Below are 18,347 nucleotides of genomic sequence, written 5' to 3'. Positions count from 1 at the left end.
AATAAGAGTGCAAGACATTCAAGTTCAATAAAACATCAGTGGTTGTTGATATCTAAGAGCTGTATAGCTGCAGCACCGGTTCTGAGAATTGGAAAAAAATTGTCAATATTCGGAATGTGTAAATTCCTGTGCCTATTTTGTTTCGAAAACGAAAATATCCAATGTCGTCATTGAATCTATGTGTAAAGTATATCCGTCTCTACCAGATACTCATCTGTATAAACCTATTACGTCAGCAATCCGGCACAGATCTATCTTCCTGAAATATTTGAACATGAGCAGACAAATGGTAATTAAAAATTAACACCAGATAGTGGAGGACTAGACTAAGATTGTTCCTGGTTCTAACGTTGGCTAAATATACTAACTGACAAAAAAACTGCAACACCCAGAAGGAGCTGTTCAAATTTTATTTTTTTTTTTGGTAAAACATAGATCCAGGTTCACGTTTTTCTCCCTGATGTCTAACCTTTCTTCGGCCATCATGTGCACCCAAAGAGAATCGAGATTCATCAGAAAAGACGACCTGATGCGATTCCACATTCCAATGATGGCGTTATCTGCATCACTATAATCGTTGCCGGCGATGCTCAACCGTCAGAGGTAACACAAGATGGGGTCGATAATGCTGCAGTCCAAAAGACCTTATCCGGCGGTAAACCATTCGGACAGTAACATGATGGCCTTGTTCTCCTAACCACTCATCAGCCAAAAATAGACTTGTCGCAAATCGGTCTCTAATGGCCATAAGTCTTAGACGTCGATCTTGAACTTCATTTGTGCCCCTTCGACGTCCGTTGACTACTCTTCTTCGATTTTGGACACCAAACCATGCTTTACAACATCTCAGAACAGTAGTTGGATTTCTGTTCGTACGGTTAGCGATTTCTCGAACTGACAACCCCGCCTCCCGTAGACCAATAATTCGACCTCTCTCAAATTCACTCAGCTGGCGATAAATTCCGCGTATACATACTCTAGGCATTTTAACAACAACTAAACATCGACTTTGGATCACCCCAAACTTCTGGTATGTTGAAAAATTTTAAAAACTTGCAAAAAAGACTTCAATATTAACGTAACAAAAATTGTTTATATTATAAGACCTTCACGATTTTTTCTCCAAATTCAATCATTTACTCCTTGCTATACTGTCTATGTTTCACCAAAAAAAAAATAAAATTTAAACAGCTCCTTCTGGGTGTTGCAGCTTCTTTGTCAGTTAGTAGGTATATCTCTACCATGAGTTCGTGATATTTCTTCAGATAAATTGATCTCCAGAAGCGGTGACATTCTTCTTAAAGAAGAAAATCAAACAAAATATCATGAGATTTTCGAGAAGAAAGAGAGGAATCGAGAGTTAAAATATAAGCATCACTTTGGTTTATTTGATCAAGTTTAAAAATTCCTTTCGAAAAGCTTTCTTCCATCTCTTGTTGGATTATAATTATCTTCCGAAGTTAAGTATAAATCAAAATTCGGTATTGCCTCTGGTTCGACAGTGACAACGAAAGAATAAATTAGAAGAGTGTAGAGAAATGAATGTGTTCTTACATGCTCATGTCAGAGCCTTAGGTGCTAACAGGGTTTAGCTGACCTTTGGCATCAACCGTCTATGTTATGGTCAAGCGTAGGAGATCTGTGAGCATATTATTATAACCAATATGAACACGATATAAATGACGTATAGCGTTACAATAGAAAAAGATCTTAAATCACACCCGAAGGACCATTGTAATATTTTATGATCTCATCAATGATGGTTTATTGCACGGGGCGACAATGGTTCAATTTTGAAAGCACTTTCTTCTGAGATAGTGAAACTTTTCCATGACAATGCCAGAAAAAATATTTATGCTAATGGTCGAGTGAACATCAATAAATGATTTTAAATTGTTTTCGCTATTTTGCTCTACTACAATTCTATTATCTACAGGTGACAATTGAAGTGCAGTAAAATGTCTTCGAATATCAAAATATTAGGTAACACACGATTTTTGTACTGACCAGTCTTCTTTTATTTGAAGGAGTTCAGTTGATTTCCAAGGAAAGATTTCATAATGCTAGATATTTCAATTAGAACCGTTCTTGATCTATTGATATACATATGAGAGAAACATATACTGAGAATGTACTTTCATTATAATTTTTGTGAATCAACATACAAACTGAAAACACTGCATATTTTACAGTATATGATAAACTCATCTTTAGTAATGAGGCCCATTTTCACCTCAGAAGCTTCGTTTAGGGATCAAGCCAAGTAGCTTGACATTTTAACCAACTACTTGACTTGAAAATCAAACTCGTGAAAAATTACATACTTGAGCTTGACTTGATTCTAGATATTTATTGCTTGACTTAATACCAAGCTACTTGATATTACTTGAGCTTGATATGCACGCGTCGCACGGCATATATTTCTGCAATTTCGTGCGCGCTTAGGCTGAATATGGGGATTTCTCGAGCACCGAATGACTGAAGCGTTCGCCAGTGGGACTTTATCGGTAGTTTTCTCACATTTCTACGAAATCTGTTGGTAGATTTAGGTAATTTCAGAAATATCTTTCCAAACTTGGCCAAATGGCCAAGGAATTTTTATCCATGGCAGCATCTTCAGTTCCTGGTGAAAGGCAATTTTCCAGAGCTGCTCTTACAGTTACTAAAACCCGTAATAGGTTAGGCGACAAATCTATAAGATGCCTCATGTGTTTTAGGTCCTGCATGAAAAACTATGAAATCAAACAAAGCCTGGAAATTTCTCGATTTTAAGAAACTTTATTTTTTTATTAATTTTCATTTTGTTATGATTTGAAGTGATTTAATTTATGTTTCTATTTCAAAGAAGTTGAAGTTTTCTTTTTTTTCATAAAATAAGTTCAATAAATAAAATTGTTTTTTTTCATCTCGTTTCATCAATTTTTTCATTTATGTGACACTACATTATAAAACTGATAACAATCGAGTAGCTTGATATGATTCAAGAACTTGATAAATAAATACTTGACTTGATATTGAAAAACTACTACTTGACTTGAGCTTCACTTGATTTCAAGTCAAACTCAAGTCAAGTAGTAGTTTTTCAGTCTAGTAGCTTGAAAAGGGGGCCAAGCCTTAAATCCCTAGTTTCGTTAATAAGCACTATTGTCACATTTGGAGTCAGAAAATCTGTTCGGTTCTGTTTTTGGGCTGGTGTTGTGACTGGACCTTATTTATTTGAAAATGAGGCTCGTTCAACTGTTGTGGTGAATATATTGCGCTACCGAGCTATGATTGATAGTATAGCCCGAATTGGGAGATATTGATGTGGATGACGTTGATTTTCAACCGAGTTACGTGCTACACAAGCAACGAAGCAATCGCTATTTTCTAAGAAAAGTTTATTGGTCGTTTTTTCAAATCAGTGAGTCAACCCCAAGAGCTAACGATAATAAAGTCAACATTTTTCGTCTTTGCAGAAAATCCCATGAAATAAAATCGGATAATGCTGTTAATTTCGCTATAATGAATTTAAATATAAATATTGAACGTATCCTAAATTCATGCAACTATAATAACGTTATTCAACGATCAAAAATACAAATTATATGTCATTAAAATGTCTGTCTATTAATTTTATCGACATAATACAATAGACCAATATCTTTACCCTGGGGGCTTCAGGGTATAAAGATCAATAATCTCACTCCAGGATTCAATACTCAACGGGTTGATCATTGAATATTTCCCACATTATCTGTGATCGGCATCTTGGACATAGACTTCGATGCGGTTATGAAAATCAAACAGTACTGCGATGAGGGAATTTCTCACTGAATAAAAGGTCCTTTCTTCTGATATTCGAGACGTTTGCTTTGTGATAGACATCTCGGATTTATTGTTGGATCTACCTCCCATAAATTATTGACCGTTGTTCCTGGAATTTCAGGTCTCTTTTTGGAGGTGATACGGAAGGCTGGACAGAGTTAATGTTTTAATAAAAGTTTGAAAATAACGAAGAATTCGGATTTCAAATTCTGCGATTGAACTAGGAAAAATCCGACTAAGGGTTCCGAAATTTTGTTTTTCTGGTTATTTTTCAAATTGACAACTTTGCTTCCGCCATTTTTTTTCCAAATTTTTAGGCTTTATTCTGAAAACTGGTTATACATTTATGATTCAAAGTATTGTAAATCGCTGGCCACTACTTTCACCTCTTTCGGGCAGCGTACGAATCCCGCGTTGTAAAAACTGGTCATCTTTTGAAGCGATCCACGAATCGATTCAATTTTTTACTTCTTCATAAGACCGGAAGTGCTGGTCAGCCAGATCGTGTGTCATTGATCGAAACAAGTGATAGTTCGAGGGAGCAACGTCTGGAGAATACGGTGGTTGGGGTAGGACTTCCCATTTCAACGTTTTCAACTATGTCTTGACCACTTTCGCAATATGGGGTTGAGCATTGTCAAGCTGTAAAATCACTTTATCATGTCTCTCGTTGTATTGCGGCCGTTTGTCTCTAAATGTTCGGCTCAGACGCATTAATTGGGTTCGATAATGATCGCCTGTGATTGTTTCAGTCGGTTTTAACAACTCATAGTTCACTACATAGAGCTGGTCCCACCAAATACTGCGCATGACTTTGGAACCGTGAATATTCGGTTTGACCTTCACAACTACCTATGCTTATTGTATAATATCTACGATCTATTTATTTCGACTACCACTTATGGATTCAACCATCAATTGCATCAATACAAAATGGTGAAAATTTTGCATTCACAGTTCGCTAAACTAAAGCATTAATGGGTCATCGTGAAGCATCTTTTCATCGTGAAGCATCTTTTCGATCGGCCATAGTGAAACTGGCTGAAAAATTTGAGATGTTGTGACAAGTTAGTGATGTGAAGAATCGAAACCGTGTGCGTCGCTCAGGAGCAACTGATTTTTGGGCTGGTGCCCAAAATTAAACTGTTGCAAACTGTTGCAACTGTTGCGGTGAATAGATTGTGCTATCGATCTATGATTATTCATTTTTATGGGCGGATTTGGAAGATATTGATTTGGACGACGTTTATTTTCAAACAAGACGGCGCTACATGCCACACAAGGAAAGAAACAATCGCAATTTTGCAAAAGTTTCTTGGCCGTGTTATTTCCCGAAGAGGTGATCACAATTTGCCACCGAGATCTTGCGATTTGATAGCTGTAGACTTTTTTCTTTGGGGCCACGTGAAAAAAAAGTTTTATACCAATGCTCCCGAATGGATTCAACACCTAAGATGGAATTCGTGAAGTTCTCGAGAACATACAGCTGCATATGTACGAATTTCATGAAGAGGATATGGTGCTGCAACCGTAGCCTTTTGATCATTATTGTTTTCCATCTTTCACTTCATACAATTGAATAAACATCCATTGATTTATCCTAAAATATACTAATTTTCAAAACCAAAATGAAACCTATTATTAAAAAACCCTTATTAAAACCAACAACAATAACATACTAATAAATCATATTCTCATGATCTCCAAAACCGAAATAGGTGTATGAATGAATGAGAGCTCAAACGCTCCTGACGCCAAGTATCTGCATTTTTCAAATTTTTCAAGAGAGAAATATGATTCTCCTATCAAATAGATATGGATCATTTTTCATCCTCAGAAAACCACAAATAAGAACATCAACTAATTCAAATTCTGCAAGAAATTGCTCAAACTGAAACACAAAATCGATTGTTCTTCAAACTAACATTCAACAAAGTTTCTTAAGTTTTAGACGATATTAGGAAGCGAACTTCGAAAGCGAAGATTTTACCACTTTTCGAATGGTCAAATTTTCAAAACTTCCCCTCTCTACAGAATACGAACATACTAGTTAAATTGTCCTCAATTATATTTATATGATCCTCGGGTGGTCCATGTAATATGCTAAAAACTGTCATTAAATACACGGGCGATGATACCTGCAGTCCTTTGACTGTCTCTTCCCCAACAGAGATTAGGAATCTTAACACTATGGGAGGTAACTTTATAGCGTTAACCAATGGTTAGATATGATTGGTATAAACTCAATAAGAGCTTTCTAAACGTCTGAGAGCTATTGAAATATACCCAATAAGTTCAATATTTTATTCTCACTAGGAGATATACTGAATTTAACTGCTTCATATTATAATACCATCAAATGGAAATTTACTTAAGGCCTGTCCTTCATCAATATTAATGTGCAACTACTACTATAAGTTATGAAGTTTATTATTATTTAACCTTTTTCAGCTTTGTAAACCAATGTGAAATATTCTTTTTTTTTTAATTCTACCCTTGTGGATTTTCAATTCAGTTTAAATAATTCTATGAATTATGGAGAAACATGTTTTGACCCTTAGAAATTTTGTCGTTTAAATTCTTTAGGATAATTCAATATCTGAATAGATATTTATTTAGATGACTGCAAAGTTACTCAAAGTCTATGTCTGATGATGACTTTATTTCATGAAAAATATAATTGAAAGATAATGGATATATTATTTGAAACAACCGAGAATTAATCAAATGATTAATTATATTTGAATTGCTATTAAATGAAGAATCTGACGTGAAACCAGAAGCTTTTGTCGTTCGTTCATTTCTTTTTGTGGTTCAGGTGATGCAACCAACATGAAATTTTGCACAAGGCTTCAAATTATCATTCCAAGTTCTTGAAAATTTTTATCTCGATCGAAAATGCAGTTTTGAAATTAACGAAAAACTGTTCCAAGGTTTCCTTGCTCCTCAGTATTTGGTGGGACCAACTTGGCGTAGTGTATTATGAGTGATTGGAACCGACTGAAATAATCACAGTCGATCATTATCGGACGGAATTAATGCGCTTGAGCCGAGCATTGAAGAACAAATGGCCGCAATACAACGAGAGACATGATAAAGTAATTTTTCAGCATGACAATGTTCGATCCCATGTTGCGAAAGTGGTCAAGACATACTTGGAAAAGTTGAAATGGGAGGTCCTACCCCACTCGCCGTATTCTCCAGAATTTGCTCTCTCAGACTATCACTTGTTTCGATCAATGGCACACAGCCTGGCTGACCAGCACTTCCGGTCTTATGAAGAAGTAAAAAATTGGATCGCTTCAAAAGTTGACCAGTTTTTTCAACGCGGGATTCGTATGCTGCTCGAAATATCGGAGAAAGTAGTGGCCAGCGATGGACAATATTTCGAATCATAAATGTATAACCAGTCTATTACAATAAAGCCTCGAATTTCTAGAAAAAAACAGTGGAAGCAAAGTTGTACGACTTTGCATAACATAAAATAATTAAATATTACCATGAAATCTCTGTGAATCAGAAATTTTCGCACGATTATGTTTTACAAGGTGTGGCAGAATTTACGGATCAGCCACAGAATTAGAAAAACATATTTCTGAATATGAATATTGATTTAGAATGAAAACTTTATCTCCGATTCCAAAAATTTCACTCGTCAAATGTATTTTTGTTTCATGTCCGGCTTGTCTGTTTGTGTCTGCACACCTTTTCCTCCTAAAATTCTTATCTGATTTCAATTGAATTTGGTCTGGACATCCTATTTGGGTTGTAGATAGTACCATACGAATTTCATCTTTTTGGGATATATCGGGTGTCCCAAGGTGAGTGGCCTATTGGATTATTATGGAAACTATTGATGGTAAAGATTTCAAATTTTGTGGATAGATATTTGGCCAGTTAAGGTACATTTTTAAAATAATTTCACATTTCCAGTGTTGCCGGATGTACGACAATTTGGCAACAACTTTGTTATTTTGAATGGGACATCCGGTATTTCTATTTTTTTTATGATACTCCATAAAATATTAGATCTATTCACTCTTACTTTTCCATCCCTATCTTCAACGGTTTTTGAGTTATTAATTATTTTTCGAAATTTTAGATCAAATTGGCGTATTACGAAAATGACTCTAGTTCGCTCAATATTTGAGATTTAAGTCAGAAATTTTGCAAGTCGTTAGATATTGATCTGATCTGTGTCACTGCTTTTGAATTATGGTTGTCAATAATACAGGACGGACCAAAAAAATCATCATTTGCCATGTTACAAAATTGTAAAAAAGTCTGTGTAAGTGAATAGAAAAATTGTAGAATGTGTTGTACTGATTCCAAAAATTGAAAAATATACTAGGTGTCTAATTTGAAAAAATAAACTTTTTTACAATTTTGTAACTTGGCAAATGATGATTTTTTTTGGTCCGTCCTGTATTATTGACAACCATAATTCAAAAGCAGTGACACAGATCAGATCAATATCTAACGACTTGCAAAATTTCTGACTTAAATCTCAAATATTGAGCGAACTAGAGTCATTTTCGTAATACGCCAATTTGATCTAAAATTTCGAAAAATAATTAATAACTCAAAAACCGTTGAAGATAGGGATGGAAAAGTAAGAGTGAATAGATTTAATATTTTATGGAGTATCATAAAAAAAATAGAAATACCGGATGTCCCTCTTAAAATAACAAAGTTGTTGCCAAATTGTCGTACATCCGGCAACACTGGAAATGTGAAATTATTTTAAAAATGTACCTTACATGGCCAAATATCTATCTACAAAATTTGAAATCTTTACCATCAATAGTTTCCATAATAATCTAATAGGCCACTTACCTTGGGACACCCGATATAGGATACTCGTCGAGCATGCTCAAATAAGATTTTCCCGTTATTTCGATAAATGATTTCAGGAAAATTTCAGATATAAGGTGTGCAAACGTCAAATAACCGAGTTGGCAGAATGGCAGATTGTTTTTAATTCACTGAGAGTAACCAACATATTCATTTGTTTACTTCTGAACCGGATTTTGTTAATTGTTTCAACGAATTGGATATGAAAATCCTCATGGACCATCAATGTTCAGCGGACCGAAACTAGTGTACGTCGGCTGATGCCGTAATAAAGTCATTCTGTAGTCTTAAAATGTGAAATTTACGATCATCTAAATGGTCAAATCATGTCTACCTGGTCCCCTATCTAGTAATCATTAGCGTACACCAGCGATACCAAAGTTTGTGTGGCACTCCCACACAATTCACATTTGAACTCTTGAAAACCCATCCAACGCTATAAAGCAACAATATATAAATCCAGATAATTGATTCCAAATTATCGGTCGTGGTTATCATAGTCCAGATTAATCTCTTCATAAATAAAGTTCTTGTTGAGGAAGAGGATTCTTCACCGAAACAAAGTAATTTATTTCTGATTCCGAGTCGAAGAAATTCAATTGGAAAATTTCGTTATTCCTAATACGGATGTAAGTTATAGTCGTTGATAATATACAACTTGGGAGACTAGAATTATGCATTCTTCTTTTGTGTATTGAGATTCATCTCTATCAGTGCCTTTGGGAAGAATACCAATGTTGAAATCACTGGAGCACGTTGATAACTAAGCTGCAAATTTGCTTGCGATTCTATAAGAAGCTTTTTTTCACTTTCGGGAAAATAATAATAATAATAAATTTATTGAATAGTTATTTGTTTTAGCAAGCAAAAGTAGTAGATTGACTGCTGCGACTGAGGCAGTCAATCTACTTTGCTGTCGAATTAAACATATAATTTTTTTCTCCGATTATTTATAATGATATATGTAGGATATTGTATTTCAAATTATTACAATTTTTTTTAATAACAGTTTTTTGGGTAAATATCAGATATTTTTATATTATGGACAGTGATAGCGACTTAGAAGTACTTACTCCTCCAGAAATAAGGAAGGTGGCAAAAAATATTGATTGTCAGAAAATGTCGAATTTTTTATACTTTGCTGCCTAGGCAGTGAAAGTAATTCTTCGCTGTATTCGCAGCTTCTATATTTCAGTGTGTAAGTCAACTGTACTTGGTGGATAAATTTCGATGTTTTAGCACTACAACTTTTAAATCAGAGGAGAGCTTCGTAACTGAAAATCCCGCTAAAAAAACGAGCACGCCACTGGATTCTCCGTGAAAAATTGCCTGTATAATGTTTCAATTTCAGAGCTCTATCATCAGTATTAGTGGGGATATAAATTTTTAATTAATCCCAGAAATTAATACTACACTTGTTAGTTTCTCAGAAAAAGAGAACGAGAATGGGGTATCAAACTTTGTCTATACCCTCTAATTCAAAAGTTGTAGTCATGGACGTACCCAGCGATAGGCAGGCAGGCAATTTAACCGTTTTCAAATTTTGTTCTAGGAATTCATTACAATTCTTGAAATTATTATTTTAATAATGAAAGAAATTATGAAATTACGGTAATTTATTGTTATTTTACAAAATGTCCAACCTGAACGACCATGTTTTGCCTGCCCCCACTTAATTTTGATCCTTGGTACGCCCTTGGTGTTAGTGCTAAAACTTCGAAACTTGCCTACCCTAAACATCTCTTCAAACAAAAGGCCGATCCACAATATTCATGGAACATTTCGAATCCTATTGATATTGTTGCCAAAAGCTTCCTTACTTACTGACATTTCAACCAACTACTTGACTTGGATATCAAGCTCGTGGAAAATTACATTCTTGAGCTTGACTTGACTTGATTTTAGATATTTTCCGCTTGAATTGATATCAAGCTACTTGATATTACTTGAGCTTGATATGCACGCGTGGCACAACATATATCTCGTGCGCGCTCAAACTAAATAAGGGGATTCCTAGAGCGCCGAGAGACTGAAGCATTCGTCAATGTGACCTTATAAGTAGTTTTCTCACATTCCTATGAAATCCATTGGTAGATTTTGGTAGTTTCAGAATAATCTTTCTCTAATTCTGTGGTTATTCCGTTCATTCTTCCACATCTTGTAGAACAAAATCGTGCGAGAATATATCAGAAACGCACAGTTTTCATGGTTATATTTTATTATTCTATGTTGGCACTCCGAACTTTCCGCTACGGCTTTATCTGTCAATTCATCAAATTGTCTTAAAGAAATTAGTTCTGCCAACCAACATTTTTCAATGCAAAAATCACTAAATTTTATTTATGGAAATATTTCATTAATTTCAATGAAAATGCAATGAATTAGAGAAAATAATGTATAATACTCGTACAGAAGGCTCATTCTACCACTCGTTCATTCCAAAACGAGCCACGAAGTGGCGAGTTTTTGAATTTTGAACTCGTGGAAGAATATCAATGCCTTCTGCACTTGTATTATAAATAACTATTCTCTAATTCTGTGGTTATTCCGTTCATTCTTCCACATCTTGTAGAACAAAATCGTGCGAGAATATATCAGAAACGCACAGTTTTCATGGTTATATTTTATTATTCTATGTTGGTACTCCGAACTTTCCGCCACGGCTTTATCTGTCAATTCATCAATTTGCCTTAAAGAAATCAGTTCTGCCAACCAACATTTTTTAATGCAAAAATCACTAAATTATATTTATGGAAATATTTCATTAATTTCAATGAAAATGCAATGAATTAGAGAAAATAATGTATAATACTCGTACAGAAGGCTCATTCTACCACTCGTTCATTCCAAAACGAGCCACGAAGTGGCTCGTTTTTGAATTTTGAACTCGTGGAAGAATATCAATGCCTTCTGCACTTGTATTATAAATAACTATTCCAAACTTGGTCAAAAAAGCCAAGGATTTTTCATCAACGCCAGCATCTTCAGCTCCTGTTGAAAGACATTTTTCCAAAGCTGCTCTCACACTTACAAAATCGCGCAATATGTTAGGCGACAAATCTATAAGATACCTCATGTTTCTCAGACCCTGGATCGAAAATAATGAAATCAAACAAAGACTGGAGATTTCTCAATATTAAGAAACTTTATTTTTTATTATTTTTTATTTTGTTATGATTTATGTGTGTTACGCCAATTTTCAAAAAGGGAGATAAGCGTTGTTCTGATAACTATCGCCCCATCAGCCTGGTCCCGGTCATAGCGAAGATTTGTGAGAGGGTTATATTGGAAGAAGTTTTACAATTTTCTCTTGGACACGGCATAATTCCTGATTGTCAACACGGCTTCCTCCCGGGGCGCTCGGTCATCACAAACCTCCTCCAATGTGCCAACTCCTGGTCGATGTCCCTTGATAAGGGCGACCCGGTTGATGTCATTTACCTTGACTTCTCTCAAGCCTTCGACCGTGTGCCACATAGACGTCTCTTGTCCAAACTCGATCATATCGGAATTCGTGGCCGCCTCCTCTCGTGGATCGAGGCTTTTCTTTCGAATCGCGTCTTCCAGGTTCGTGTAGGCGATTCTGTCTCTTCACCGAGAGCTATCATGAGTGGAGTACCGCAGGGCTCAGTGTTGGTTTTTCTACTCTACGTTTCTGACCTGCCACATCATGTCATCTCCCACTTCTCACAGTTCGCCGATGACACCAAGATGTTTGGTCCCTCCAGTAGCGCCTCCACTATTCAAGATGACCTCGACTCCATTTCGCGGTGGTGTGAGGAATGGCAACTGCCGCTCAACAGTGGGAAGTGCGTCGTCCTCCACACGGGTCCTCATAATCCACGCCAGAGGTACTATCTCAATGGAGTTGTCATCCCTGTTTCCAGCAGCCATTGTGGTTTGGGTGTTATAGTGACAGATAACCTGAGTTGGTCCGATCACATCATCCATGCTGTCAACAAAGCCAAAAGATCCTTATTGCTGATTCAAAAAGCATTTGGCTGGTGTGATCCCCTTACGTGCGCTGCTGTATACCGAACTTACGTACGGCCTATTTTAGAGTTCGCCGGGCCTGTTTGGAGTCCGACGTTGTGCCGCGATTTGTCATTGCTGGAGGGTCTCCAGCGTCGTGCAACGCGCCTCCCTTACGGAATCTCGCGCCCGTCATACAGTGAAAGACTCTCCATAATGAACCTACCAACTTTCATGGACCGGAGGACTCGTGGTGACCTCATCACTATTTTTCGAGCTCTGAATGATCTGTTTGGTGTAAGTTTGAGCAACCTATTCACGTTGAACAGGGATAGCCGTCTGAGAGGCCATGCTTTCAAGCTACGAAAAGAAAACTTTAAAACTGTGCAAAGGCAAAACTTTTTGACAAACCGGATATTCGGTGTTTGGAACGCGTTACCTCCTGCTGTGGTGGAGTCAATGTCGGTGAACTCGTTCAAAAACAATTATGACAGTTGGCATTCAAGTGAAAGGAACCTTTTTGTGTAATTTTTTTTTGTGTAATTTTTTTTTCTCTCCAGATCATCTGTATCATATTTCGCCCTTCAAGCACTTTTACCTTGTTCTCTTCTTTAAAAAAAAAATATTTCTCTGTGAGTTTATAGGCATTGCCTAAACTTTAATCTTTGTTTAATAATAATAATAATAATATAGTGATTTAGTTTATGTTTTTATTTCAAAAGAGTTGATATTTCCGGTTCTTTTATACAATAAGTTTAATAAATAAAAAAGTTTTTTCAAGGTTCCTTCTCATTTCATCATTTTTTTATTGATGTGGCACTACACAATAAAGGTGCTAAAAAAAAAGTAGCTTGATATGATTCAAGTACTTGATAAATGAATACTTTTACTTGAGATTGGAAAACTACTACTTGACTTGATTTTAAATGAAGTTAAGCTCAAGCCAAGTAGCTTGAAAATCAAGCCAAGCCATGAATCCCTATTACTTACAAACCAAGCACATACATGTCAACACAAAAACCAACTAATTATAGGTTATTTGTTTAGGCTTGCAGAGAAACCCAAAATTCTCTTTAGTGCGTCCACATTAGGAAACTCATTGTATTTTTATTGCTTCTGAAGAGCTTGATTCGCCAGTGTATACCCTCCTTTAAACAACTTGAAAACGAAAAGAATTTCATCAGTTCTCTGTACATTCTTGGCAGAAACTGTAGGTATATTTTTGAGACTCGTCGAATGCTTTGGTACGAACAGCTTGTACATTATGATCAGAACAGACTGGAAGTGTATCTCGAAAAACGCGAGAACATCCCACATCAGCGTCTATAATGAAATCGAGATCAAAATGCAATCTCCGAAACAGCTACAAGTGTACATCACTCCACAAATCACTGCATACATTCACCTCACGATTCAAATGATAAGAAACTGAAGGAAAATGCCGCTGTTTGTGCTAAACTGCTGACATCCGATCAGATATCGATTTATACGCGGGTAGGTAAATTTCACCTACAATTTTTACAACACAAGAAATTCCAGCAACAAGAAGATCCGGTTGCAGTAAAGATCTACAATTCATCGTCCTCCCATACAATGAACTAAAACTAGGTTTGTATTTGTATCTAATGGACACTTACGACGTTTTCACTCAATCTACTCTGTTATCTTCAGCTATAAATATATTGTTAACAGTGGATTCTTTTTTAAATTCTTGCAGCGTGATATTTACAACCGTACAATCAAAATTGATACTGACATTTGAAGTATTTTAGAAAGGAATATTTTTGGAAATAAACAGTTTAGAATGAATAGATACGATAATAAAAAAAACTTCGTAAAGAAGTAGCGGAAACCACAATCGCTTAGGCCGGCAAAATTCTAGGGCGGCATTTCAAGCTTCATCAACAAAAATCACATATGTAGAAATTCTAAGTACCGAATGAGATTTAATTCGCTCAGCAACAACAGGAAGGAATACCGAATTTAATTAACATTAAAACCAATATAAGTTGCCGCATTATGCATTATATTCATAAATATCCAGATGTCTCGTAATCCCCTCATAGTGCTGTTTACGATTTATTCATGTTAAAAACACATGCACTAATCAGGCTTGGCGGCTTCCGATTTGCTAAACTTTGCCGAATTTTATTGCCACTTGGGCTGGCTTCTGGATTATTTTTCTTTTCAATTCTCCGATCAGAATGTTGATTCCTGAGAATGTAATGTAAAAGAGAAATGATTCCATTCCAACATAGACTCCTTAAAAAATATAAAAGTTTTATTATTTCTCATAACATTCCATTGTATTATAATATTTCTTATATCAAATTAGCAATTAACTAGTGTTGGGCGTGAGCATATTCCAATTAAAAATAATGGTTCATCGTCATAATCCGATTGTTTTACTCGGTAATCTTAAGAAAAAACCAAATGTTCAAGCTTTTTATAAAGTCAAAACTGAGCAGAAGAACCTGAAACCGCAGAGCCTGCTCTAGAGGCGCGGCCAATAATGGAGGGCGGCATTATCTAGGTACTTTTCCCCAGAAATCTGGAATTATTTTTGATTCTGGGCAGAATAAGTGGAAAACAACTCCCAAAATAAATATAGCAGTAATCTATATTTAGAAAGAAAAGAAAAACAGTTTTTCTCTTCAAAATATATAACATTTGGATAAGAGATTTTTTTTACAATTAAAGTGGGAAGAAACACTTAGCATATTACAATTAAAGGAAAAATATAGCAGACAATATTAACGAAACTCATTCACAAAAATATTGAGGTAGAAATTGTGTTAAATGTCTAAATCAACTGTTATTATTTGTGCAAAATACTGAAATCATATTTAGTCCCTATGCCAACGTACTTCCTAACACAGCAACTAACATTTGACGCCCATATCTAGAGATTAAGACTCCCAAAAATTCAATATAAGTTATCTTCATTATTCAAAGGGAGGATGTATAATATTTAACTTCGATTCTATAGAAAAATAAGAGGTATTTCTTTTTACTTCTCTTATCGAAGTTTTAACCTGGCGCTTTCTTGGGCGTTTCTACCAGGAACATCAATGATATTTATTGATATAAATAAATAATAACTTATTGGTCCAAAAATATACAATGCAGATTGAAAATAAATATTTAATAATATTCCAAATTCGATAAAAAAAAAATAGGTAACAATTGGAAATAATTCTCAATGAATAAAATCTCAGTCTGTTTTCTGGATGAAGTGAATATAAAATGCAGGATTCTCAATTTCATTCAAGCTTTTGAAGTCTCCATAAATTTCATGGTAGGCATTTTCCCCAAATGTGTTGAGCAACATTTGGTTGAAGACCTTCAGTCTGTGGGGATAATAGCTCAATCGAAACTCACTGAAAGAAAGGTAACTAATCAATTAAGGGAAGGCTCTAGAGGTGTAAAAATATAGGAATTAAATTCGACTTTTGAAAAAATATTTTCCAAAAAATTCATAGTTTCATTTTGAGGAATTCAATTTTTTTGTTCCCATGTTCAGATTACATCATTGAAATATTCCATTCCATATTGCAATAAACAGAATAATAGATAGATACCTTATACTATCTTCATTGATGAATTCATTCTTTCCAAACGATGAAGTATCCAAAAAGTAATCTAATATGACCAAAGATGGTTTTCCACAAGTGTACATAACTGTTGTTTTGATGTCGATCATATGATTACTCTGAAAGTGATAAGGATATTCTCATAACATTGCATAAAATAATTGATAATATTGAGTGGAAAGTTTTCTATCAACAAATAAATTTGTAGGTTACTCACATTATAGTATACACTTTTTGCACTGGTATATCCTGTTTCAATCGCATCATCATAATTTCTATGATCTATGAGAAGAATTCCTCCGGGTCTCAAGCACTTTTTGAAATTCATCATAGCCTTTCTGGAAACAAATGTAAAATTCATTATATTTTCCCAATTAAAATCTTGAAGAGAAAACTGCCTATCCGGCCCCTAAAAAAATCTATACATATAATGTTTATTTATTATTATTTCGATGTAGATTATACGGTTTTTTAAATTTTAATGACTCACTTTTGATCTCTCTGATCTCCATAGGAATCCAACATATGAGCAAAAGAATTTCCCAAGCATATTACAGCATCAAATCCTTTACCAATAATTTGTTCTATATCTTCATGTAAAGTGAGCCAGTTAGCTTCTTCAATAACTACATAAGAAGTAAAAAAAAATTGGTTAGTACTAGGTATCACAATCATATCACCAAAACATATCTAGTCTAATTCATATTTCCGTGCCCCTGGACGCCCGCCCTAAACCCCGGCACTGGTAATTATAATAAAAAAAATATATATGAATTGTCCCTTGAATTGGTTTGAAAGGAAATAATATTTCCATGGAATATTTTTACGCCAAGTGGATGGGCAACACACAATGATGCTCGTTGTGAAGAAATTGTGTTTTGAGTGTTGCCTATATTCAGATTCTGACCCAATTATTATATTTTTGGTTGAATTTCTAAAATATCAGAATTTATTCCAGGTGGTCCATGCCTATAACTACCTCGAAAATCAACTAAAACCCTAAATTAATAATTTATTTCTCTTCGAACTCACCCCAATTATCGAATGCAGGTTCTTTTCTTCTGTTCCATCTTGCTTTTAAGGCATATTTCAACATTTTATCGGATGCATCTATAGATACAACATCGAAACCTTCTTCTAATAACATTATGGAGTCGACTCTAAAAAAATGTATTCTAAATAAAGTTGATTATTCATGCATTTTTTATATATTCAATATATATGTCCATAAAAAATTGTAACTAGCATCTTCCTCTTGGTATAATTATGTATATGATTGAAAGTGTAGAAAAATATCCTTAATAGCAAATTTGTGAAATTACATCAGACCTTAATGTGTGGAAAATTTCACTGATAAAGATAGTTGAAAATTTCAAAACAATATAGGTATTTGAATTCATAAACGAAATATGCTTAAAGTATATTATGTTAATTCTGGATACATGCTATTCTGTAATGATTTGTTTAATAAAGTCGAATTTGAACGAAATATCTGATGATAAACACAATAAAAATTCTCACCCAGTGCCGCAGGCAACGTCCAAAATCCTTTTGCATCCTTTTTTGCGGAGTAAATCGACAAGAAAATTTCTATAATTTTTTGTACGCGAATTCTGATCTCCTATAAAAATTTCCCAAACTTTTGCGGCCTTTCCATCAGCATATTGATCTCTTACTCCCTCTACTGCTGTACCTAAAGATCTGGTTCTGAAACTATTCTCCGCCATTCTAAATTTAAAAATATTTCGTAGAATAATCAGATTCAACAGAACTTGTTGATATGAAATGGATTATAATGTTCACTCAAATATTTATTTATATAATTACAAAAGAGTTAGATAACTTTCTACGAAAGAAGGGGAACCATTTTGAGCAGTTCAATTCAAAAACTTTTGCATCATCTCACTCTAACTAAAACAATATGTTTGTATATAGATATGATAAGAGATTGGTGGATATTAACCCATTCTTTCTCAACATTTGACCTCAGAGATAAAGTTAAAAGATCATCAAAAAATGTGTTATTGAATTTGTTGGTGAAATTGAGAAAACCTGGCCTTCAATTTGATGCAAAATATTATTAATTTCTTATAACGATGACTATGCGGAAGGTATATCTTC

The 18,347-nt window shown here is 34.8% G+C and overlaps 2 protein-coding genes across 2 annotated transcripts; one reads left to right on the top strand and one right to left on the bottom strand.

Annotated features, from left to right (window-relative positions):
- The first annotated feature begins 11,841 nt into the window (after positions 1-11,841).
- On the top strand, positions 11,842-13,161 carry LOC123684570. The gene has a single exon (XM_045623864.1). It carries the CDS (start codon positions 11,842-11,844, stop codon positions 13,159-13,161), a length of 1,320 nt encoding a protein of 439 aa, XP_045479820.1.
- Positions 13,162-15,763: 2,602 nt separating this feature from the next.
- LOC123684239 (glycine N-methyltransferase) lies at positions 15,764-18,066 on the bottom strand. The gene is made up of 6 exons (XM_045623416.1): positions 17,748-18,066; positions 17,259-17,386; positions 16,717-16,852; positions 16,444-16,564; positions 16,215-16,345; positions 15,764-16,013 (listed from the first exon to the last, which is right to left on the bottom strand). Exons 1-6 carry the CDS (start codon positions 17,951-17,953, stop codon positions 15,848-15,850), a joined length of 888 nt encoding a protein of 295 aa, XP_045479372.1. The 5' UTR covers positions 17,954-18,066; the 3' UTR covers positions 15,764-15,847.
- Between the last annotated feature and the right edge of the window lie 281 nt (positions 18,067-18,347).

The sequence above is a fragment of the Harmonia axyridis genome, chromosome 7 (assembly GCF_914767665.1).
Source record: "Harmonia axyridis chromosome 7, icHarAxyr1.1, whole genome shotgun sequence".
In the NCBI taxonomy this organism is placed as follows: Eukaryota; Metazoa; Arthropoda; class Insecta; order Coleoptera; family Coccinellidae; genus Harmonia; species Harmonia axyridis.
Note: the sequence above shows the minus strand (reverse complement) of the source record. Positions and strands in the feature narration are given on the sequence as shown.

Coding starts and splice junctions, on each gene's coding strand:
- LOC123684570 (XM_045623864.1), top strand. CDS start 11,842: ATGTGTGTTACGCCAATTTTCAAAAAGGGAGATAAGCGTTGTTCTGAT.
- LOC123684239 (XM_045623416.1), bottom strand. CDS start 17,953: ATGGCGGAGAATAGTTTCAGAACCAGATCTTTAGGTACAGCAGTAGAG. Junction 16,565..16,716: donor GGAGATCAGAGAGATCAAAA/GTGAGTCATTAA, acceptor ATTTGTTTCCAG/AAAGGCTATGATGAATTTCA. Junction 16,014..16,214: donor ATCAATGAAGATAGTATAAG/GTATCTATCTAT, acceptor CCTTTCTTTCAG/TGAGTTTCGATTGAGCTATT.